At 42.0% G+C, this 25281-nt stretch overlaps 3 protein-coding genes across 3 annotated transcripts; 1 reads left to right on the top strand and 2 right to left on the bottom strand.

The window, feature by feature from the left end:
- Positions 1–369: 369 nt before the first annotated feature.
- Positions 370–3476, bottom strand: LOC130077484 (mitochondrial inner membrane protease ATP23 homolog). Its single transcript, XM_056242724.1, has 6 exons — positions 3295–3476; positions 2574–2619; positions 2422–2503; positions 2210–2347; positions 667–750; positions 370–577 (listed from the first exon to the last, which is right to left on the bottom strand). The coding sequence occupies exons 1-6, from the start codon at positions 3473–3475 to the stop codon at positions 374–376; spliced, it is 735 nt and encodes a 244-aa protein (XP_056098699.1). The 5' UTR covers position 3476; the 3' UTR covers positions 370–373.
- Positions 3477–9546: 6070 nt separating this feature from the next.
- On the top strand, positions 9547–10564 carry LOC130077482 (ecto-ADP-ribosyltransferase 5-like). Its single transcript, XM_056242722.1, has 2 exons — positions 9547–9697; positions 9794–10564. The coding sequence occupies exons 1-2, from the start codon at positions 9632–9634 to the stop codon at positions 10562–10564; spliced, it is 837 nt and encodes a 278-aa protein (XP_056098697.1). The 5' UTR covers positions 9547–9631.
- Positions 10565–13297: 2733 nt separating this feature from the next.
- On the bottom strand, positions 13298–17442 carry LOC130077481 (uncharacterized protein K02A2.6-like). The gene has a single exon (XM_056242721.1). It carries the CDS (start codon positions 17378–17380, stop codon positions 13298–13300), a length of 4083 nt encoding a protein of 1360 aa, XP_056098696.1. The 5' UTR covers positions 17381–17442.
- Between the last annotated feature and the right edge of the window lie 7839 nt (positions 17443–25281).

Raw genomic sequence — 25281 nt, 5'->3', positions numbered from 1 at the left:
CCGTAGGAGCCGGTTCTGTTGGTCTGGAGAGCAGCGCCACCGTGTGGATGCGAGACGCTACTGCACTGCTGTCTCACGGGGGATACGATCATGGTCAATAACCTGCAGTCATTCTTAATGATTCGAATGGAAACTATCCTTTAATCGTGAGGTTTTCAGTCTCATATGTGCCGATGTTCTCAAAGGAGTAGAGAAAGCAGAGCCCATCGGTGACGGACGCTGGGATACACTTCAGTGACATCATGGACGCTCGGATACACTTCAGTGACATCATGGACGCTCGGATACGCTCCAGTGACGGTGATGACAGAGGCCAGTGTGAGCTCGACGCGAGTGACGCTCCTCAGTGTGTCAGTGAAGGTCACGCGTGTGATCAGAGGTTAGCATGGTAGCGGTCGCGGCTCTCGAAGTCCCTGAAGGAGAACCTGGCATCCATCTTGGTGTGTGGGATCCACCCGAAGGGGGCGTGGTCTCGGAAGCAGCTGTCAAACACCTCGTCAACCACTAGCTCCGCCTCCTCCCTGCTCACCTTACGCACCGCCAGGATGGAGCGCAGCGCTCGACTCCGCACACACTCCTGCACACACACACACACAGTCACATGACCTTTAGAGACGGTCACATGACCCTTCCGGACTCAGTCACATGACTGTTACTCTGAGTTACCTGATGGTGTTCTCTGAGGCCGAAGTTGAATCTGGAGACCTCGTTGAGGAAGGAACAGTCTCCGCTCAGATTGGCGGCCCGGATCTGCAGGAGCGAGAGTGAACACACACACACACACACACACACGTTTTAACCCTCTGGTCCTCTTCGTGTTTTCAATGAAATGAATGTACTATATTTTAGTTTGATAATGTTTTTATTTAATATTTTGTATTTTTAGGGGATTTTATGGTACTAAATTATATTTCCACTGTATTTATAATCCATTTATTCACTTTTTGAGCATAGACCTGAAAATTAAATTTCCAAGTTAAACTGTGGTGAATCTCTAACGCTTTAGAGGACAGACTGAAGTTTGATCTCTTCTCAAACACACACTCGGCAGATTATTGCTGAAGTGAGAAACGTTTTAAAAAGTGAATTTAAAATGACCAGAATTTGACGTTTATTGTTATGAAAAATGCACAAAAATACTATTTTCAATTTTTATATGAAATGTATGTTTTCAAAACCGCGTTTTCCTGTAAAGCTGAGTGGATGCGAGGCTAGCGTGTCCAGCGGGGTCTCCGCGTGTGAGGCTGATCTCTCAGTGAATGATCTTCCAGTGAGATGTTGTTCGGCTGCAGTTCCAAACGCTTCCACTAGAGGAAACTCTCTCTTCATTTCCAGTGCGCCATTCCTGACCGCGAGGAGCTCAAGTGTGAATATTGTTACAGGACCATTAAACCTGTTCAGATCATGGCCATGATTTATGTGTGTGTGTGTTCACACAGCAAGTGACAAAACCTGTACCGAGTTTCAGACCATTCCCATGAAGTAGAAAAAGAAAACAAAAAAACAAATTAAAAATGTTTCGCTCAAAAATGACCAAGAGTGACAGTGAACACACACACACACACACACACACACACACCTCTGAGCAGGCCAGGTGTGCAGGAGAGGACAGTAACGACACACACACACACACCTCTGAGCAGGCCAGGTGTGCAGGAGAGGACAGTAACCACACACACACACACACACACACACACCTCTGAGCAGGCCAGGTGTGCAGGAGAGGACAGTAACCACACACACACACACACACACACACACACCTCTGAGCAGGCCAGGTGTGCAGGAGAGGACAGTAACGACACACACACACACACCTCTGAGCAGGCCAGGTGTGCAGGAGAGGACAGTAACCACACACACACACACACACACACACACCTCTGAGCAGGCCAGGTGTGCAGGAGAGGACAGTAACCCCACACACACACACACACACACACACACACACACACACCTCTGAGCAGGCCAGGTGTGCAGGAGAGGACAGTAACCACACACACACACACACACACACACACACCTCTGAGCAGGCCAGGTGTGCAGGAGAGGACAGTTACCACACACACACACACACACACACACCTCTGAGCAGGCCAGGTGTGCAGGAGAGGACAGTAACCACACACACACACACACACACCTCTGAGCAGGCCAGGTGTGCAGGAGAGGACAGAAACCACACACACACACACACACACACACACACCTCTGAGCAGGCCAGGTGTCTGGGGTTGCTGAACCAGTCGACTCGCGCGCGGCAGTGGTCGAAGGCGTGGATTAGCTCGTGCGTGACCACGCGGTTCATGTGAGCCTGCTGGTGGATGTTGTTCTGGCACAGGACGATCTGCACACACACACACATGGTCAGACACACACCAGCACGTGTGTGTTCAGCTCACACAGCTTCCTCACACACACCTGAGAGGTGGCGGCGTCAAACCCGCCGCTAACCGTCCCATCACAGTCCTCACACGAGAAGTGCCGGTCTTTATGAACCGCGCTGAGGAGAGACACACACATCAGTCATGTGACGAGGAAGATGATGATGATGATGATGAAGATGCTCTTACCAGCCCGAGCTCCTCATCGCGGCCAGCAGGAGCTTAGCATACGGGCCTGAGAGAGACAATACTCAACACTTCATAGTGTACTACACACATTATCATCACATACTGAGTCATAATGAGATATAATTATGAAATAAAAAAGTCAAAATTATGACAGTAATAATTATGAGATAAAAAGTCAAACTCCTGATTAAAAAGTAGAATTTTTAAAATACCAAGTCATGAAATTAAAGTCAAAATGACCAAAAAAACCTGAATTATGACAGTAATAATTATGACATTAAAATAGAAATTAGATAATTGTTCAAAATAATGAGATGAACAATACGAGATAAAGAGACAAAATCATGATCAAGTGGAAATTCAGACATAAAAGTCGTAATTGTGAGATAAATAGTCAAAATTGTTCTATGTCATAATTATGACTTTTTATCTCATAAATTTTAGTCTTAGAGAATTGGGACAGTCCTGTAAAAGTGTAAAACTAAGGGGAAGGGGAAAGACAGAGGATTGGGATTCACCCTTAATCTAAAACAAATGACTGTCATAATTTCTACTTTTATGTCATAATTATGACTATTTATCTCATGTGGCTTCCATACAGCATATAGTTGATCTTAAACATGACATGAATATTGTTGTTCGATCATAAACCCCAGAAACAACATCTGAAGCAGGTGAGCGAGCGCCGCGTGCACGCGCACAGGCGCTGATGTGCCCTTACTAGTGTCCATGGCGAACTGCAGCATGATGTGACACTTGTGCTTGAAGGTGAAGAGGCTCTCCCCGATCGAGCCCTGCTTGTACTTGCCGCCGCTTCGCTCGGGATATAGACTATAGCCATAGTTCTCGTCCTTCGCGTCACTCTCGAGCTCTTTATCTTCTTTAGCGCCACTCTCAGCCATTGCTTGGGGCTGCGCGTGTACGCGAAGGTCACGCGGGCGTCTCTGAGTCACGTGATTGAAAGCGAGGATTCAAGTATTTTAGTTATTAAAGCTGTTTAATTTCGCTTAATCTACTGAGTGTAGACTTTTTATTGTTTGTCTTTTCCTTTCGCACTGAGATTCCCCGCACATCACGCGTGCTCTCAAAATAAGATGCAGTCAAGTGTGTTTTTGTTTTTTTCAAAATAAAAGCCCCCAAACGCAATAATGATTATTATTCCAGTCACGTATAGTATAAAAATATATGAATGAATATAGAATCAATATCACTTATATATATAATTATATATGTCGAGAAATATATGAAATATGTTTATTATAAACAAATTTTTTTATACTGTTTTATATATATATATATATATATATATATATATATATATATATATATAGTGTAACATATTTAATATTTAACTGCACTTTGCTGGAAACTGTTTGTGCATTTAAGACAGCTTTAAAAAGGCATTAGTGAGGTTGCATATCATTTTATGTGTTCAGGTCAAGCTTTTCTCAACAGGAGGAGACGTTTTGTCTCTCTTACATGGAGCGCTGCAAATTTGCTTTGAATTTAAATGTGATTTGAATGTGTACGCTATACAGAACTGTGAAGATAAGACCTCATGGTCACTGTCATGAACCAGCTCAAAGATCTGACAACACAAAGGAAACCACACATAATTAAGAATTGGTGCAGCTTAAGAGTCCATCTTAACTTGTAAAAATTACAATATACTCAAAATATCAGCTAATTGTAAAGTTTGGCAGTTTACCAAGTTTACAGCCAAACTGTAAAGCCTATCTATGGTGCACATTAAAATGTTCAACCCAGTTGTCGTTTCAATTCAATTTATTGACAACAATCACATAAACAGGCTTAGATGGCAGCAAGTTGATAAGTTAAAAAGGGTTCATACACCTATGTAAATCAGTGCAGACCTCCAATAATTTGACTTGACTTTAGTAATTCCTGTAATATGCAGAAAACTGCAAATGAGAAAGGTTAAATAGTACTGTAGACATACAAACTACAACCAACATTTGAAAAGTCAAAATAACACCATTGATAAACACCCACTAACACACTAAAATAGTGTGACCAAACGTCCTGTTTTCACGTCCTGTCCTGGCTGTTTTTTATAAAGTGATGAAAATGTCCTGGTTTTCAAAAAACTGCTGGGAAAGATCAGCTCTACAGCAAAATATAGATGGGCAAACAAGGAGGATGAGGAAGAAAAACAGGATGAAGAGGAAGAAGAAAACTAAACATATAAATATATTTTGTTAGTTAGTTTTTGTAAGTTTGTGAGAGCTGTTCAATTTGGAGGTATTTTTTTAGTTATTTATTATTTATTTTTCTAATACAGAAGAGACATTATATCATTCATTATTTTTTAAACCTGTCATAATAAAACATGTTGAGTAACCTCTGAGAAGCCTATCTGAATTTGTGTCTTTGGTTACAGATAGTATTTTGTAATATAAAAATGTTCTATCCATACAGAGGAGGTATAGCCTTTAAAAGTCAAGTCAAGTCAAGTCACATTTATTTATATAGCGCTTTTCACAATACAGATTGCATCAAAGCAGCTTCACAGTGATAACATGAAAGTAGTACAACACAGTTCAATAATATTGTTGAATATTAAATATCCCCAACTAAGCAAGCCAAAAGCAAGGCGACAGTGGCAAGGAACCAAAACTCCATCAGATTGGATGGAGAAAAAAACCTTGGGAGAACCCAGGCTAGTCAGGGGCCAGTTCTCCTCTGGCTAACAATCATAGGGTTTTAAAGAAGCTTTACAGTAAGTGCATATCAGAGAGTACCTGGAAAAAAATACATTTAGTTAATCATGTAATATTTAGGGGATAACATATCGCCGGCGTTGAGTCGTCTCTTCGCAGGCATTGAGTCGTCTCTTCACAGGCGTTGGTCTTCTCATCACAGGCGTTGAGGCATCCGAAATCCCCGTGAGAGGCAGGATACCAAACTGGAGCCTACGAACGCCATTTTTCTCGGGACAAGCGTCCCGAGATAACAGCAGAAAGGCAGATGGGAAATAATTAGCATAGCTGATGTTCATAATGATTTCCATTACACGGGAGTAGGTGTTAGAAAACCATAATCTCACAACTCTCCGCAACCCAAACTCTCCGCAACCCAACCGCAACCATACGGACCGACCCGTTTGTCTATAAGGCTGTCGAGCCCCACTGGTGCGTTAAGGAGTTTCAGTGGCAAACGGTTCCGTATGGCATAGCAGAGGACTAAAAGGTAAGCATTATGTGAATGCTTGACTAAAGAGACACGTCTTTAGTCTAGTTTTAAACTGTGTCAGCGAGTCAGAGCATCGGACCGTATCGGGAAGGCTATTCCAGAGTTTTGGAGCTAAATGCGAGAATGCCCTCCCTCCTTTCGTGGACTTCGATATCCTAGGAATGACCAGAAGCCTTGAATTTAGTGATCTTAGAGAACGCGGTGGATTGTAGGGCGAAAGAAGGTCCGTTAAGTACATAGGAGCTAAACCATTAAGGGCTTTATAGGTCAGTAGTAGTACTTTGTAATTGATACGGAACTTAATAGGTAACCAGTGCAGAGATGATAAAATCGGTGTTATATGATCATATTTTCTTGATCTAGTAAGAACTCTAGCGGCTGCATTTTGCACTAACTGTAGCTTGTTTATTGAGGATGCAGGACAACCAGCTAATAAAGCATTACAGTAATCTAGTCTCGAGGTCATGAATGCATGAACTAACTTTTCTGCATCAGAAACAGATAGTATGTTACGTAATTTAGCAATGTTTCTAAGGTGGAAAAAGGCTGTTCTTGTAACAGATGAAATATGATTTTCGAAAGACAAGTTGCGGTCTAGTATAACACCCAGGTCTTTTACTGTAGTGGAAAAAGTAACAGGGCATCCTTCTATATTAAAGTCGTATTGTAAGAGGTTTTGTGTGTAGTTTTTTGGACCAATAAGTAATACCTCCGTTTTATCTGAATTTAATAGCAGGAAATTACACGTCATCCAGCATTTTATATCTTTGAGACATTCTGTCAATTTAGATGAGGTAATGTTTTCATCTGGTCGTGATGAAATATATAATTGAGTGTCATCAGCATAACAGTGGAAATTAATTCCATGTTTTCTTATAATATTACCAAGTGGCAGCATATATATTGAGAATAGCAGAGGGCCTAGCACCGATCCTTGCGGTACTCCGTAGTCTACTGACGTTAACTTTGATTTTCCCCCGTGTAAAGAGACAAAATGATAACGGTCAGATAAGTACGATCTAAACCAGCTTAATGCCTGTCCCTGAACACCAGTGTAGTTTTGTAGTCGATCCAAGAGTATTTTATGATCTATAGTGTCGAACGCGGCGCTAAGATCAAGTAGGACTAGTATTGAGATACAGCCTTGGTCAGAAGCTAAGAGTAGATCATTTGTAATTTTAACTAGCGCAGTTTCTGTACTATGATGCGGTCTGAATCCTGACTGGAATTTTTCATAGATATCATTTTCTTGCAAAAAAGAGCACAGTTGAGCGGATACAACTTTTTCTAGTATTTTGGACATAAATGGAAGATTTGAAATGGGTCTGTAATTTGCTAGGTTATTTGGATCTAGTTGCGGTTTCTTAATGAGAGGTTTTATTACTGCCAACTTGAATATTCTTGGAACATGACCTAAGAATAAAGACGAGTTAATAATATTGAAAAAGGCATCTTTGAGTAAACTTCGAATATCATTTGAGTATCTCATTGTCGTGCAGAGTGTCCTGGTTTTCGGTAATCAAAATATGGTCACCCTAAGTAAAGGTGTAAGTGTGTTAAATGGTCAACAGTCAGTTAAGACAATGATGAAGAAACTACACCACTACACAGTTACATGAAGTACCTCCATGGTTACAGTATGCTTAAATACAATTCTAATCTTACCAGGACAGGTTGGATAACTACTGGACTAACCTAATAATTATTCAGTTAGAAGTTTCCTGTGTCCAGGTCATAATTTGATTGAAAAATAGACATTGAAAAACAGTTTATACTATATACACACCCAAAAACTTAAAGACAAGGACAAACCAGTTAATTTAATGCATTTATTTTTTGAATGGCAATCATAATATAGCAAATAATCTATTCAACTTTCTCTTTGGCCTCTGTCTCCCTGCTTGTCTTTTGCTTTTGCTCCCCTCCTCATCTCTCCCTTCTGGCTTTTCCATCCTCAGTGACCGCCTCCGTTTGTTCCTTTGTCCCTGTTAAAAGACAGCAAACACAAGAAAAAGATGTTTACCGTTTATGAATGCTAATGTAATGTTACGGAACGTTATTTTTTTTACATTGGAAAATACTTATACATTGTAGCTTTCATTTAATGTTGCTAGATAAGTAAACAAGATGCAGCTTTACCTCCCATCCTGCAGCTAACTCATAAACAATTTCTAAATCTCTGCTAACATGATTTAGCAGTAACAGCATATAAAATAAGATGAAAATGCCACTGGATATTAAACAAATGGCACAAAGACAGCAATCCAGCTAACAACCTAATGTTAAATGATATGTTCAGGTAGCTTAACGTTAGCTCGGGATGTATATCTACCTAATTATTATAGCAATTTAAACCAGCATTAAAGCAGTAAGCTTTACATTGATGTAACACATTAACGGTGATAACAAATGTACGGCAAACACTAAAGATACTGTCATTTAAATGATTATTGCGCGTGTTGTCTTTATGTTGTGTGTTGTGGGCTATTTGCGTGTCTTTATGTTGTGGGTTAACCACCGTCGTGACAGGTCATGTGGGACCGCAGTTGTTAGGGTTAGTGAAGCCGGGTAACAAAGAAATCCAGGGCATGTTGATCTTGATTCATAGTACAGGCCTCTGGTCCTCTCCTAGGTCCAGCTCGGCCGTAAGCCAGCCACTGCACGTGGTATTGCACACCCAATGGTGCCTCCGAAGTTCCTGACCACCCACTAGCCCCGCACCACCTTAGGTCTCTTCCAAAATGAAATAAACTCATATTAAAGACTCTGACTGTAAAAAGACGGATGGAGCCAGAACACATGACATTTAAACACTAAAACATATTTAATATTTAACTGCACTTTGCTGGAAACTGTTTGTGCATTTAAGACAGCTTAAAAAAGGCATTAGTGAGGTTGCATATCATTTTATGTGTTCAGGTCAAGCTTTTCTCAACAGGAGGAGACGTTTTGTCTCTCTTACATGGAGCGCTGCAAATTTGCTTTGAATTTAAATGTGATTTGAATGTGTACGCTATACAGAACTGTGAAGATAAGACCTCATGGTCACTGTCATGAACCAGCTCAAAGATCTGACAACAACAAAGGAAACCACACATAATTAAGAATTGGTGCAGCTTAAGAGTCCATCTTAACTTGTAAAAATTACAATATACTCAAAATATCAGCTAATTGTAAACATCTAAAAACATTCATCCTTTCTCTACACCCACTATTGTCTAACAAATGAAAGACAGAGAACGTGTTATTTTCATGTGTGATGTGTTAAAGATGTGAGCGGTGGATGAACAGACAGATGAACTCAGACTGATCAGCCGAGGTCTGTGGTGTGAGGAAGTTGCTCAAATGTGTATTATTCCTGTTGTGGGGACAAACATTAGTGAACAGTCTCATTGTTGGGAGTGGACTTATCTTTCTTTTGGGGACAAAATGCAAGTGTGTTAGAATCTAAATTTCCTATGAAATTACAACTGTTTTAGTTTGTTCAAACAGCCTCTCATGAAAATGAACGTGGACAGTACTGGAATAACCAGACCATAGAAGGTGATACATTATGGATTCCCCTCGAAGACGTCTAAAGGAGCCATTGGACCAGGATTGCTGAGTCGACAATAATTCAGTCCCTCCCCCTGCATGCTTGCCCATAAAAACTCTGGGAAAGCCTTTGATTCCTCAACGCAATTGTGCAGACTTGACACTGTTAAACTGCCTCCTTCTACTTGCAAGATAATACATAAAATAACATAGATAAACCCAGTGTTTCAGACAATCTTATTTTCCAGCTTCATCACTGAACACCAAAGAGATTTTCCACAACAGTCTCCAGGTTTCTGCTTTGGTGGAAGATGGCAATGATGGTCGTTTTGGCAGCAGTGCTTCTCACTTATGGAGTCTCTACAGGAATTGCAATGGTAGGGTTGCTTCATTGTAACTGCTCTGCACTAACATCCATAAGATGACCAGAAAACAAGATTCATTGTTCTAAAATGTCTATTATTTCTTTGAAGGAGGCAGGTACATCTAGTGCTGTAGCTGGGGAAAACAGTGTGCTTCCACTGGACATGGCTGAAAACTCCGTTGACGACATGTACTACAGGTGCAAAGATCAAATGAAGAAGAGGGTATCGGCAGACCTGGAGGATGAGAAGAACAAAGACCAAAAATTCAAAAAGGTCTGGGAGAGCTCAAATGATCTCAGAAATTTTAAGGAGGGGACCCACTCACTAAGAAGAGATCAGATTGTAGCTATTTCTTATTACACCTCTGGCGAAGACAATGCGTATCTTGATTTCAACACTGCAGTTCGAACCCAAGGACCTCAGTATGAGACCACATTCAGGTATCACGCACTTCACTTTCTCCTGACTACTGCCATTCAAGATGAAAGAGCCTTTGAGGAAAAACTAAGAAATACAAAATATTGTCTCACTGGCTACCGTAGAGTCAACAGGTACTTTAGCCAACCTGTTATAAACACACAGTTTCGCTTTGGCTCTTTCACCTCAGCCACCCTGAATAAGCTTTACCCTAACAAAGAGTTGTTCGGAGAGAAGTCATGCTTTCAGATTGAAACGTGCATGGGAGTAGATGTCTCCATCTATTCTAAATTTGAGGACGCAGAAGCAGAAGTGCTGATTCCTCCCTATGAGGTCTTTGAAGTCGTAGAGATAAAGAAGAGGTTAAAGTCAGAGCTTCCATGTGAGGTGGTCTATATAGTGAAGAGTACAAAGACTCCTGTTTCCAAGTTGGATTGTTCTCTTTTTCCGAATTCTGCATAAAAATGTACCCTTACAGTTGTGTCATTGTTAAAATGGATCTGAATTAAAATGTTTAAATGAAAAACAATGTTGTAATGTTGTTGTAATACATTGTTTTATTGCCCATGTCATCTGTATTTAAATTGGATGCATAACCTGTCCTATATAACGTTTCTGTATGAAAAAAAATAATTTAAACACACTCGTGTTTCACAAGTTGTGCATGTTTATCGAATGTTTAAACACCTCGGGTCTAACAGCCAAAACAGGAGAAGCTCTGAGTTCATCAAAAAGTTCACATGTTGATGAGTCTCCTGTCATAAAGCTTGATTGTGTCCAGTCAGATTTCTGAGAGGACTGTCTATATGTTTGAATGGTCTTTAAAGCTTTTAGGTTGATGATATTTAGTTTTGTACATGGAGAGCAAATATAGTTTGAAATACTGCACGCAAAATGAAATACTCATATTAAAGACTCTGACTGTAAAAAGACGGATGGAGCCAGAACACATGACATTTAAACACTAAAATAGTGTGACCAAACGTCCTGTTTTCACGTCCTGTCCTGGCTGTTTTTTATAAAGTGATGAAAATGTCCTGGTTTTCAAAAAACTGCTGGGAAAGATCAGCTCTACAGCAAAATATAGATGGGCAAACAAGGATGAAGAGGAAGAAGAAAACTAAACATATAAATATATATATATATATAAATATAGCTGCGAGCAGCGATTACGGGCCCAAGCCGGTGTGCACCGCAACCCCGGTGCCTTTAGTTACCTAAAGGCACCGGAGTGGCGGTGCCGCCGGCTTTGGCCCTTCATCGCTGCTCGCAGCTATATTTATATATATATATATATAAACAAGCCGGTGGCACCGCCACCCCGGTGCCTTTATATATATATATATATATATAAACAAGCCGGTGGCACCGCCACCCCGGTGCCTTTAGGGTTACTGTGCATGACGGGCAATATCGTAACTCCGCTTTGACCTTTGAGAAGATGTGTGCTGTAGAGCTTGCATTGGTGTGGGCTCTGCAAAAGTGTGCATTGAGGGCACATATCAACCACAAAGTATGCGTGAGCAACCTTCTGAAACCTAAAATGAAAAATGAGACACCCTACGGTCTCATGGACTTAATGGACACATGAAATAAGTACACAAGTTTGAAAGTTATATGAAGTGTGCCAAGACAGAATATTTGCCTGATCTGATTAGAAAAATAGTTGGTGTGTGTGTGTGTGTGTGTGTGTGTGTGTGTGTGTGTGTGTGTGTGTGTGTGTGTGTGTGTGTGTGTGTGTGTGTGTGTGTGTGTGTGTGTGTGAGGCGTGATTGAACAATGTAGACATAAAAACATACTCCGTCCTTTTGTTCATACAGGACATTATTCAAACTGCAAAGTGTTTACTTATATTTGTGTACAATCGCAATAAAACACAACATTGTGCTTTTGTCAAACTGTAAACTACAACTGTCACCCAACCAAAATATCTTACACACACACACACACACACACACACACACACACACACACACACACTCATAGTTTAAAAGCAAAACAAATCTTTTGGACATTCATCATATTGCATTGGTTTTCATTTATTGTCCTCAGAGCCCTAATCTGTTTATTTTTTCAGTTACACATTCTACATTGATTAAAAAAGAAAAATCAAATGTGTTTTTATTTTATACATAAATAAATAATCTATCATTCAGATGAGAATAAAGTTAGTGTTAGTTCAAATTTTAAGGAAAACAAATATATGATCTGAAATATAGCACATTCATTTATAATTCATTCAGGTTCAATTACCAAACATACAAATCTCAATGTAATTTAAAGCAAACAATACTGTAACTGTTGTGAGATTGTCTTTTGTCCAGGTGAAGCTACCGTAGTTCTGGGTATGCTAACCACGAGAGTCGAACGCATAACTTATGCTATTCTGTACTAGACGAATAAAACGATCTTAATCAAGACCACGACCCGTGTCTTGCTTCATATCATGACAAATACATTTAAAATATATGGGTTGTATGCTATGTTTTTAATATAAAAAGATATATATCCAAAAAGACAAGGCCTAAACTTTAACAAGGGTTAAACAATCACTGTAACAGACACAATCACACACACACACACACACACACGTCAAATCACTTACATTTTAGATGCAATATTGACTTTTTTTTCTGTTTCAGCAGCGAAAATAGTTAAACAAAGATCACAGCAGAACCATCGAGCATCTCACAGCAACGCGTTCTCATTACTGAATGATTCAGCATTTTGAACGAATCGGTTGACTCAAAGATTCAACGACCAATCCATAATCTGTCTCATTCATGAATGACTCAGCCGTTCGAACGAATCGTTTGAACGAATGAATCAATGACTCGCTCATTAAGACGGTCGGCTGGCGGCACCTTGTAGTATCCTCAGTACTAATCAATACACAGCAGACATCGATGTAGCTTTATCTGGGAGTTTACTGAACACCGGACATCCATACAAACAGTACCAGCCAGTACAACAACATGAGCCTGCAGATTCTTCCTCGGCTATATACCCCCATACTCCTTTGACTGAGCTACTACTGCCACCTAGTGTACAATTCAAATATGACAAAGATAACTCTCCCCATCTACCACATTCCTTCCCCCTTAAGCTCCTGCCTTCTTCCAAACCCCCAACATCACTTTAACATGTGTCAGTCATATTTAACTTAATTTTTTTTTTTTTTTTTTTTTTTTTTTTTTAACACTCATAGTCCTTCAAATAACTTGGTTTCGAAACAGTTCTCAACGACCGGCGTACCGGGGCAATCGAGGATAGTGACTGCCTTGGAGTACCTGGAGGTTGAAAGTCCATCACTACTGGTTTGGCCTTTTCTGAAACAGGTTTTCCCACACTTTGAGTGATTGTCTCTGGAACAACGCAGGTTTCCTCGGGAATGGATATCTCTGATGCTGCCACAGCTGCCGCTGAAGATTCAGACAACCCCAAGGGTTCCAGAATCTTTGGTACCATCCAGTCCTTATCCTCAGAACTGGCCAATATCTGGTCGACATGTCTGCGCACAATGTTGCCACCTCCTAACATGACCTTGTAAGAGACAGGACCTGTCATCTTGATAATGAACCCGGGAATCCACTTAGGTCCATGACTGAAATTCCTTGTGATCACTGCATCTCCCTCCTGGAAACTTCTCCCGGAACCTTGCTTATCATGATGTTTCTTTTGAAAGCTCTGTTGCCGTTCCACCCTCCTTCGGCGGTCCGGATGAATAAAGTCTAATGTCGATCTCAACTTCCTGCCTTGTAACATTTCAGCAGGCGACAGCCCCGTAGTGGACTGTGGTGTAATGCGATAACTAAATAACACCCGTGATACTTTAGTGGCTAGGCTTCCCTCACCTGCCTTCTTCATCATCGCCTTGAATGTCTGGACTGCGCGTTCAGCACAACCATTAGAGGAAGCATGATAAGGAGCAGAAGTGATGTGTTCGATCCCATTCTTCTGCATGAACTCTCGGAATTCTGTACTCACAAAACATGAGCCGTTATCGGACACCATTGTCTCCGGTATTCCTTGATTGCTAAAGCTCTTCCTTAGACATTCAATCGTGCTGGCTGAAGTTGAGGTCGTTACCGGGTACACATCCATCCATTTGGAATGCGCGTCCATCAGAACCAAAAACATGTGTCCCATAAAAGGTCCTGCATAATCAACATGTAACCTTTGCCAGGGTTTGCTCGGCCACTCCCAGGGATGAAGAGGTGCTGGAGCTGGAGAATTACGATGTTCTTGGCATGCTACACATCTTTTAACGACCACTTCAATGTCCGCATCTAACTTGGGCCACCAGAAGTAGCTTCGTGCTAATGCCTTCATTCTAGTGATGCCGATGTGACCGTGATGTAGCTGCTGTATCAAGGCGTTCCGGCCTGGCGGCGGCACCACTACTCGTGAGCCCCACAGTACACATCCACCTTGCACACTTAACTCGGTTTTCCTCACAGCATATGGTTGGAAAACTGGATTTCCGTCTGGTGGCGGCCAACCATGTTGGACGAATTGCGCCACTCTGGACAACACAGGATCTCTGCTTGTCCATCTACTCATTTCTGCTGCTGAGACGAGAGTCACGTTCTCCAACATCAGCACTCGCTCCTCCTGCTCTTTCGTGACAGGCGGCTGAGGTAGAGGAAGTCGACTCAACGCATCCGCATTGCCATGATGTTTTCCGGGCTTGTAAACAATCTCATACTCATACGCTCTCAAGGCAACTGCCCAACGTTGTATACGAGGTGAAGCCATTTGAGGTACAGCCTTCATCTCATTAAAGAGAGCCAGTAGCGGTTTATGGTCCGTGCAAATGACAAACCTCCTTCCATATAAATATTTGTGGAACCGCTGAATGCCAAATATCACTGCCAGACCTTCTTTGTCCAGTTGGGAGTAGTTTAATTCAGCTGACGTTAATGTCCTAGACAGGAAACTGATTGGTCGTTCCTGCCCATTTGGCATGCGATGCGACAGCACCACACCCACACCATAAGGAGAGGCATCGCAGGCCAGGATCAGATCTTTTTGGCTGTCATAATGTACTAACACATCAGACGACAGCATGAGTCGCTTGGACTCCTCAAAAGCGTGCTCTTGTTCGCCCTTCCATTTCCAAGTGGTTTCTTTCCTTAATAGTTCATGTAAAGGCGACAACAATGTTGACAGGTGTGGCAGGAACCTGTTGTAATAGTTAAGCAGTCCTAGGTACGCTCTCAGTTCTGTGACATTAGTCGGTGCCGGTGCTTCTTGTATTGCCCTGACCTTGTGTGGCAAAGGATGAGGTCCAGCGGCATCCACCTTATGACCCAGGAACTCTGCTTCCTGTTCCATGAACACACATTTGTTGCGCTTCAAGCGAAGACCAGCTTCCTGCAGTCGTGTCAACACCTGGTTCAGCGTTGCAAGGTGACCCTGGTCACTCTGGCCCGTCAGCAAAATGTCGTCCAGATAGACGGCCACATTCGGGATGCCGGCCACCAGACTCTCCATCATCCGTTGGAATATGGCTGGACTGGAGGAAACACCAAATGGAAGACGATTCACCTGAAACAGACCCTTGTGCGTATTAATAGTGACATATGGCTTAGATGTCTCATCAAGTACCACTTGCTGATATGCATGGCTCAGATCCAGTTTACTGAACCTTTTTCCTCCTGACAACTTCTCAAACAAGTCCTCCAATTTCGGTATTGGATACTGCTCAAGCTTCGATACCTGGTTGACAGTGAGCTTATAGTCACCACAAATGCGCACAGAATTATCAGCTTTTAACACAGGCACGATCGGTGCTGCCCACTCTGAGAACTTCACTGGCTCAATAACCCCCTGCTTTGTGAGTCTCTCTAACTCCACCTCCACCTTTTTCCTCATGGCATAGGGCACGGGCCGAGGTTTATAAAACTTTGGACTCACCCCTTCGGTAATGTAAATTTTTGCAGGTGGACCTCTCCAAGTACCCAGTTCCTCCTTGAACACATCTTCATTTTTCCGTAGCACATACTGCAATGTTAACTCTTGCTGCTCCATCTTATTTATACTGACACAGTTAATTCCCAGCTCCTTGATCCAAGCTCGGCCTAACAGGTTTGGACCTGGCCCTGTTACCACCACTACTGGTAGCTGTTTGACTTGGTCTTGGAACCTCACAGTCACCCTTGCCACTCCGAGTATTGGTACTTTTTCGCCCGTATAGGTTTTCAACGTCATTGAACAGTCGTGCAACTCTTGGGTGTCCCCTGCGGTCCATAACTTGTCATATGCAGCCTTTGACAAAATCGTCACACTACAGCCAGTATCCACTTCGAATTCCACAATGTTCTCATTTATGTTAAGCTGTGCAGTAATGGGATCGATTTTCGTTAACTTTGGCTCTGTTAGATTATACATCGTAAATACATCTTCATCACTCGTGACATTCTCCACAGATTCACTTATGTGATGCGCCAACTGATTTTTATCGTTCCTAAACCTTCCAGACTGCTTGTGCTTCCCTCTTCCCTCCCCCTTAAGCCACTGGTCAGCCAGAGGTGAGGATTTGCACACTCTCTTCAAATGTCCCTTTTTACCACAGCCATGGCACTTTTCATTGACAAAACGACAGTCTCTTGCCATATGTTCACCCCCACACCGGTAACATGTCAATGGTGTTGCTTTTCCTTGCCATTTATGGCTTGGGTTTGACTCCACATTATGCACTAGTAGTTGATTACTGACATTACTCCCGACGCCCTCCACAATTTTCAATTGCAAATCACGGACATCCCTATTGGCTGTCTCAATGGCCAGTGCCACTTTTAACGCTTTCTCAAATGTGAGCTCAGGCTCCGCCAACAATCTCCTCTGCATGCGATCGTCCGCTATGCCACACACGAGCCTGTCGCGTAGCATCTCTTTTAACTTATCGCCATAGTTGCAATGTTGCGCGAGCTCTCGCAGCACTGCCACGTACTCCATCACAGTTTCATTCACGGCTCTAGTCCGCGAATTAAACTTAAATCTTTGGACTATTTCACTGGGCTTTGGGTTATAATGTGACTGCAGCAGGTCTGTCAAATCTTTATATGATTTTTCGCCAGGCTTATTCGGGCTCAATAAGTTCCTCATTAAACTGTATGTCCGACTGCCAACAGAGCTTAACAATATTGCCCTCTTTTTTTCCTCATCCTCAATCCCATTCGCCACGAAAAAATGTCCCAATACCTCGACGTATTCCTCCCATGTTTGGGACTGATTGTCAAAAGCAGTAAGTGTTCCTACCATCGCCGTAGCCATCTCGACGTTTTGGTTAGCGTTAGCTGCCTCGTCAATCCACTTCCGTCAAATTTCCGCGTGATTGACTCCCAAGCTTCTTCCGAGCTCAACCGCCATCCTCGTCGCCAAATGTAGTATCCTCAGTACTAATCAATACACAGCAGACATCGATGTAGCTTTATCTGGGAGTTTACTGAACACCGGACATCCATACAAACAGTACCAGCCAGTACAACAACATGAGCCTGCAGATTCTTCCTCGGCTATATACCCCCATACTCCTTTGACTGAGCAACTACTGCCACCTAGTGTACAATTCAAATATGACAAAGATAACTCTCCCCATCTACCACAGTTACAAAATGATCAAATGGAATGTTCTCTTAATGTTTGTGTGTTACACCAAGAAAATAAAAAAAATCTCAGGGAACATTCAGGAATAACACTTTCATAACTTTCTTGCAACACATTTTTGCTCATTTACAGGTATGGCTTTTAATTTATGTATTTAAATATGATTTGGTGATAATGATGGTGTGGTTTAATCGCATGTGGTATTCAGCACTGTTTACAGGTGTGAAGAGAAACCCAAAGCATTTGCTCTCAAACACAAACATGACGCGCGCGCTCCCGCTGAGACTCGTGCGCACGAGCGGGTTCATGAACTTTATTCTCCAGTTCAAGAGTGAGACAAACGCTCAGAATAAACTTCACACACACCGAGCTGAGGAACAGAAGACGCTTACCTGTGCTCCTGTCCTGGTGAAAGTGTGTGTACAGCTGGAAGTGTGTGTACAGCCAGAGAATGTCTAATAAGGGGAGAACTCCCACTCTCAGTAACTTCCGGCTTCTGAACTGGTTGCAGTTCCACTCTGGCTCCACATGAGGGCGCTCACAGGACGAGTGCAGACTGAATGGAGGTCTAGGCAAGGCAAGGCAAGTTTATTTATATAGCACATTTCATACACAATGGTAATTCAAAGTGCTTTACATAGAAAAATCAAAAGAAATAAGAATAATTAAAACAGTTTAGAATAAAAAATAAAATAAAATACAGTACAAACAGTCGGACACAGTGGCACAGTGCTCATTCAGTAAATGCACAGCTAAACAGAAGTGTTCTGAGTCTGGATGTGAATGTGACTGCTGTAGGAGCACATCTGATCTCTTCTGGAAGCTGGTTCCAGCTGTGGCTGGCATAGTAGCTAAAAGCAGACTCTCCTTGCTTAGAGCGAACCCTTGGTATTTCTAGCTGATGTGATCCTAATGATCTGAGTGATCTGTTGGGTTTATATTCAGTGAGCATATCTGCAATATATTGAGGTCCTAGCCCATTAAAAGATTTATATACCAGTAATAATACTTTAAAATCAATCCTAAATGTAACTGGGAGCCAGTGTAAAGACCTGAGGACTGGTGTGATGTGTTCATATTTTCTGGTTCTGCTCAGAATCCTGGCAGCAGCGTTCTGTATGAGCTGCAACTGTCTTATGGTGTTTTTAGGAAGGCCAGTGAGGAGTCCATTACAGTAATCCACCCTGCTGGTGATAAAAGCATGCACAAGTTTCTCTAAGTCTTGACTGGAAACAAAGCATCTAATTCTTGCAATATTTTTCAGGTGATAGTATGCTGATTTAGTTATTGCTTTGACATGACTACTGAAACTAAGGTCTGACTCTAGAGACACACCCAGATTCCTCACTTGATTTTTAGTTGTTAGACCCCTAGCGTCAAGGTATGCATTCACCTTGAGAACTTCATCTTTGTTTCCAAACGCAATGACTTCAGTTTTGTCTTTGTTTAACTGAAGAAAGTTTTGGCACATCCAACTGTTTACCTCCTCAATGCATTGGCACAGGGAGTCAATGGGGCTGTAGTCGTTAGGCGATAGGGATAAGTAGAGCTGTGTGTCGTCTGCATAGCTGTGGTAAGAGATTCGGTTCTTTCTCATTATTTGGCTCATTGGGAGCATGTACAGGTTGAACAGGAGTGGTGCAAGAATTGAGCCTTGAGGGACTCCGCATGTCATGGATGTCCACTCAGACCTATGGTCTCCTATACTCACATAATAACCTCTCCCTCCTGTACTGATGACTGCCACTAGGGGGCACTAATGCAATGAGTAAGGCAAGTGCAACCGGGAAAGGAAAAGAATAAAGCAACGCACATGGCGTGTGGAACGAATGCATCTGTGTTGGTGGTCTGTGTTACAATGTAAATGAAACATGGTACCAGGAGAAATCGATTTAAAGTTATAAGATGAGTATAAATAGCATTTGGCAGCCAAACGAGCTGAATCTGAGCGGAAATGTCCATGCAAACTGGAAATCCTTCAAACAGAGCTTTGAGCTATACCTGTTAGCGACGGGGCTGGAGAGGGATGATGACCGCAGGAAGATTGCACTGCTTCTCACGGTGGCGGGCCGATCCGCGATAGATGTCTACAACACGTTCCAGTTCTCTGGGGAGGAGAAAGATAAGTACGATGTTGTTATGACAAAGTTTGAAGGATATTGTACACCAAAGAAAAACGAAACGTACGAACGCTATGTTTTCCGTAATCGGATGCAGAAAGAAGGAGAGACTATTGAACAGTACGTGACAGATTTACGTCTGAAAAGCCAATCATGCAACTTTGAGAGTTTGTCTGATTCGATGATCAGGGATCAAATAGTCATTGGCCTTCTAGATAAGAAAGTAAGAAGACAGTTACTCGGAGAGACTGAATTGACTTTGGACAAAGCAATTCGAATCTGCCAAGCGTCAGAGAGAGCGAACGTGCAACTCAAATCATTCGACGCGGGAAGTGAGTCTGCAGCAGCAATGGATGCCGTGCACGAACGCACAAAGAGAACTGTTAAAGAAAAACACTGCAAACCGAGAAGAAAAGAGAGCAAGGACTGTAATAGATGTGGTACCAACCATGCACCACAGAAATGCCCAGCTTATGGCAAAGACTGTCGCAAGTGTGGGGGGAAAAATCATTTTGCAAGATGCTGCTTGACTAAAAAGAAAGTTTGAGTATTAGCTAAGGACGCCAGTGACAGCGAAGAGGACGAGCAGTTCTTTGTGGAGGCTGAGGTGGATGAAGTGAGCACCAAGGACGAGTGGATAGCTCATATAGATGTCAATGGAGTGACTGTACCCTTTAAACTGGACACCGGCGCACAGGTGAACCTTCTGCCAACGAAAGATTTCTACAGATTGAGGAAAAAGCCGAAAGTTCAAGACAAAAAGATAAATATACGAACTTACAATGATGAGCCGATTCCCACAAAAGGGGTATGTAGGATCACACTTACAGCAAAGACAGGACAGACTGTAAATGTAATGTGTGTACTGGTAGAGGGAAACAGACAGCCTATACTTGGGCTGAAGGCCTGTGAAAATTTGGGGCTCATAAAGAGAGTTCATGTGATTAACAGTAAAGCAGTTACACAGAGTGACTCAGTTGAGAAACAGAATGAGATGGTAACTACTGTTAACGAGATAGTTAAACACTACCAAGATGTATTTGAGGGAGTGGGCTGTTTACCAGGCAAACACAAAATACAGCTGAAGGAAAATCCTCAAGCAGTCATACATCCAGCCAGAAAAGTGCCAGTAGCTCTCAAAGAAAGGCTGAGATCTGAATTACAATCCTTGATTGAAAAGGATATAATAAAAAAAATAGAGGAACCAACAGATTGGGTAAATTCTCTGGTAATTGTAGAGAAAAAAAACGGTGATCTCAGACTTTGTATAGATCCAAGAGATTTAAATAAGTGGATCAGAAGAGAGCATTACAAGTTGCCAACAAAGACTGACATAACGAGTGCAATGTCAGGTGCACGTTATTTCTCCAAACTCGATGCATCATCAGGATTTTACCAAATTGTCCTGGATGAAGAAAGTGCTAAACTGTGTACTTTCAACACACTCTTTGGGCGACACTGTTTCCTTCGCTTACCTTTTGGTATCTGTTCAGCACCAGAGGTCTTTCATAGAACAGTGCAACAGCTGTTTGATGGCATGGAAGGTGTGGGAGTTTTCCTGGACGACATAATAATATGGGGAAAAATGCAAAATGAACATGACAAAAGACTCAGTGAAGTGTTAAAACAAACACAGAAGTCAGGACTAAAATTAAACAGACAAAAGTGTGAGTTTGGAGTGACTGAGATCACTTACCTCGGAGATAAGCTATCCGCAGCAGGCATACAGCCAGACCCAGAAAAAACGCGAGCTGTAGTTGACATGCCAGCACCTAAAGACAAAACAGAGTTGCAGAGAGCATTGGGGTTAGTCAATTACATGAGTAAATTTATACCCAAACTTTCTACCAACACAACAGCAATGCGTAGTTTGCTGGAGAAAAGGAATGAATGGCAATGGGAGTACCAGCATGCAAGAGAATGGGAAGTGCTTAAGAACAGCCTCATCAAAGAGCCAGTGCTGAAATACTATGACCCAGAAAAACCGGTCAAAGTGTCGACCGATGCATCGAAAGATGGACTTGGAGCAGTATTACTCCAAAAACATGGAACGGAGTGGTTTCCTATTGCTTACGCATCACGCACAATGACAGCAGCAGAGAGAAATTACGCACAGATTGAAAAAGAGACACTAGGCGTAGTTTTCGGCTGTGAGAAATTTCATGAGTACGTGTATGGCAGGGAAGTGATGGTGGAGACTGACCACAAACCTCTGATCGCAATATCAACAAAGGCCCTGGGTGATGCACCACCACGCATCCAACGTCTTCTGTTGCGTTTGCAGAAGTATCATTTGACGTTTGAGTTTACTCCTGGTAAACTTTTGATAGTGGCCGATGCTCTTAGCAGAGCCAGCCTGCAAAACACCGGTAAAAGTGACACGGAAAGTGATGTACAAATTCATGTGGATTGTGTTGTGGGCCAGATACCAGTGTCCAAAAATAAGTGGATGGAGTTTGCAGACGCGACAGCAAGTGACAGCGTATTGCAAGAAGTGATTTGTAAAATCAACTCACCAGAAGGCGAGACACTACCTAGCCCGTATCAGCATTTCAGGGATGAGCTTTCTATCATTGATGGAGTCCTTCTGAAGGGAAGTAGGATAGTAGTCCCTAGTACGATGAGACAACAAATGACAGAGCTTGTACACGAAGGTCATATGGGCATCGAAAAATGCAAACGCCGTGCCCGAGAGGTAATTTATTGGCCCTATATGAACAGAGATGTAGAAACACGTGTACAACGCTGTGAGATCTGTCAGCAACACAGATACAAACAGCAAAAAGAGCCGCTGTTACCTCACTTTAAACCATGCGAGCCTTGGAGGAAAGTAGGCGCTGACTTGTTCCAACTGAATGGGAAAGATTATATAGTTGTCATGGATTACTACTCCAACTATCCAGAATTTGCATTGTTGACAGACACCTCCGCAAAGCATGTGATCTCGCATTTGAAAACAATTTTTGCGAGACATGGAATCCCGGTCACTTTAGTCAGTGACAACGGACCTCAATTCAGTGGGCTGTCATTCAAAGAGTTTGCAAAGCAATATGGATTCGAGCACATCACATCAAGTCCATATTACCCACAGTCAAATGGGTTAGCCGAAAAGGCGGTGCAGATTGTGAAACGTCTACTGAAGAAAGCAGCTGAAGCTGGGGAGGATCCTCACCTTGCTATCCTGAACTACAGGTCAACACCTTTAGAAGATGGAAAATCTCCAGCAGAACTACTGATGGGTAGGAAGCTGAGGACAAAGCTACCCTCAGCTGAACATTTGCTACAAAGCAAGGACCAATCTGTGCCAAGGAAATGCAGCTCTGAGGTCACCCACAACAAAACTGCAAAACCATTGCGCCCATTGGAATGTAAAGATTTGGTGCGAGTAAGATGTGACGGTAAATGGGGACCAAAAGCAAAAGTTCTGAAAGAGGTCGCGCCTAGATCTTACAAAGTGTTCACGGAGTATGGTAATACTCTTCGCAGAAATAGGAGGGATTTGCTGAAAATTCCAAAAACAGAATTCAATGTGGATGATGGGAGCAATTCTTTGACTTCAAAGGAACATTGCAATGAGAGAGATGTTGGGCAGAAATGTACCCCAAGGAAAAGCCTTGCAGATAGTGCGACATCGTCATCTCTGAATGCAGAAAAACCAGTGAGGCCAAGGAGAATAATTGTTAAGCCCAAAAGACTCATTGAAGAGTGTTGATATGTAACACATTGTTAAATAATTAAAATGTTGTAGAAGAGAGAAGAAAAAAAAAGAGAAGTAAGAAAGAAAAAAAAAATTTTTTTTTTGAAAGAATTTTTGTTTATTCTATAATTTCACTGTTACATTGGAATATGTAAAAAAAAAAAAAAAAAAAAAAAAAAGAGGAAGATGTACTGATGACTGCCACTAGGGGGCACTAATGCAATGAGTAAGGCAAGTGCAACCGGGAAAGGAAAAGAATAAAGCAACGCACATGGCGTGTGGAACGAATGCATCTGTGTTGGTGGTCTGTGTTACAATGTAAATGAAACACCTCCTAAGTATGACCTGAACCATTTTAGGACTATCCCAGAAAGCCCGACCCAGTTTTCCAGCCTGTCAAGAAGTATGTTGTGATCGACAGTGTCAAATGCAGCACTGAGGTCGAGTAGTACCAGCACTGATAATTTGCCTGTATCAGTATTTAAGCGAATATCATTTATTATCTTTATGAGCGCTGTCTCTGTGCTGTGATGCGATCTGAAACCAGATTGAAAATTGTCTATGGAGCTATACCCCTCAAAATCCACTTTTCTCAGGATATAATTTTTTGTCTAGTAATTTGAATGTTGTATTCGAAACGAGATGCAAAGAAATTACACATTGCTGTGTGTTAGATTTTTTAGAGTCACTTATTTGTTTTAAAAAGTATTTTAAAATGTCAATGACGTCATACACATGTACGACCAGAGATACTACTTTACGGCAATCCTTCAGTCATCAATTCAGTCAATGCTTGGAAAGAACCTGCATTACTTAAAATGGAGTTAATGTAGAAACAAATGTATTTGATTTCCTCTTTTTTGTAGAGCAGGATGAGATGAGCAAAAGTTTTGAAAGTTAGGTTCTTGAACGTAATGTTTTGTAACCAACCACAGAGATTATCAAGAGACGGTGGTGAAGAGAGCGTGTGAGGCAGACAGGAGCGTGTTGAAAGCGCTGTGGAGAAGAGATAGACGAAGACTACAGTGAAGAAGAGCAAGAGTGCTGGAAAAAGAGCACAACCTGTATGGCAATACTCAACCTAATAGAACAAATTTATGACTGTATTGAAGAGGGAAAATGTGGTGTTGGTATTTTCTTGGATCTATCAAAAGCCTTTGACACCATTGACTTTGATATCTTATTGCACAAATTGCATCACTATGGTATTGTCACGTTTCTGTTCTGTGTTGTGATCCTGTTTCCCCCTGTCTTTGTGATTTTGGTTTAGTCCTGTTAGTTTTCCCGCTCCTCGTTTGTGTTCAGTTTCTACACCTGTGTTCTGTTAATTATCCTATTAGTCCCTGTTCATTTAAGCCCTGTGTTTTCCCTCAGTGTTTGTTGATCGTCGTCAATCTATGGTTGTGTTTCTTTCGAAGTCCTGGAGTTTTGGTTCTTTTGTTTCTGTTTTGTTTTTGGAAGTTTAACTTTGTAAATAAATCTTCTAAACTGCAACTACGGTGTCCTCGTCTTCGGCTACCTGCACAGCAACCCTGACAGAACGATCAACCTTAACTAAAAGAAAATGAGCCGAAGGAGGAAGAACAAGGAGGTGAACCCAATTCACACACCTATCCTTGTCCAGAAGGAGCTCACTCTCGAGGAGTATGCAGGGCTCTACTTAGAACTTTATGATGATGAGACTCTGAATGAAGAGGAACTTAAACAAAGTTTTTGGGGTGGACTAAAGGACCCCCTTGCCCAGATAATTC

Source organism: Rhinichthys klamathensis, unplaced genomic scaffold (genome assembly GCF_029890125.1).
Source record: "Rhinichthys klamathensis goyatoka isolate OS25496 unplaced genomic scaffold, OSU_Roscu_1.1 h1tg000747l_1, whole genome shotgun sequence".
NCBI lineage: Eukaryota > Metazoa > Chordata > Actinopteri > Cypriniformes > Leuciscidae > Rhinichthys > Rhinichthys klamathensis.
Note: the sequence above shows the minus strand (reverse complement) of the source record. Positions and strands in the feature narration are given on the sequence as shown.

Excerpts from the sequence above, each read along its gene's own strand:
- LOC130077484 (XM_056242724.1), bottom strand. The coding sequence starts at position 3,475 with ATGGCTGAGAGTGGCGCTAAAGAAGATAAAGAGCTCGAGAGTGACGCG. Across the intron at positions 2,348-2,421 it reads TTGACGCCGCCACCTCTCAG|ATCGTCCTGTGCCAGAACAA; the intron begins GTGTGTGTGAGG and ends GTGTGTGTGCAG. Across the intron at positions 751-2,209 it reads GACACCTGGCCTGCTCAGAG|ATCCGGGCCGCCAATCTGAG; the intron begins GTGTGTGTGTGT and ends TCGCTCCTGCAG.
- LOC130077481 (XM_056242721.1), bottom strand. The coding sequence starts at position 17,380 with ATGGCTACGGCGATGGTAGGAACACTTACTGCTTTTGACAATCAGTCC.
- LOC130077482 (XM_056242722.1), top strand. The coding sequence starts at position 9,632 with ATGGCAATGATGGTCGTTTTGGCAGCAGTGCTTCTCACTTATGGAGTC. Across the intron at positions 9,698-9,793 it reads TCTCTACAGGAATTGCAATG|GAGGCAGGTACATCTAGTGC; the intron begins GTAGGGTTGCTT and ends ATTTCTTTGAAG.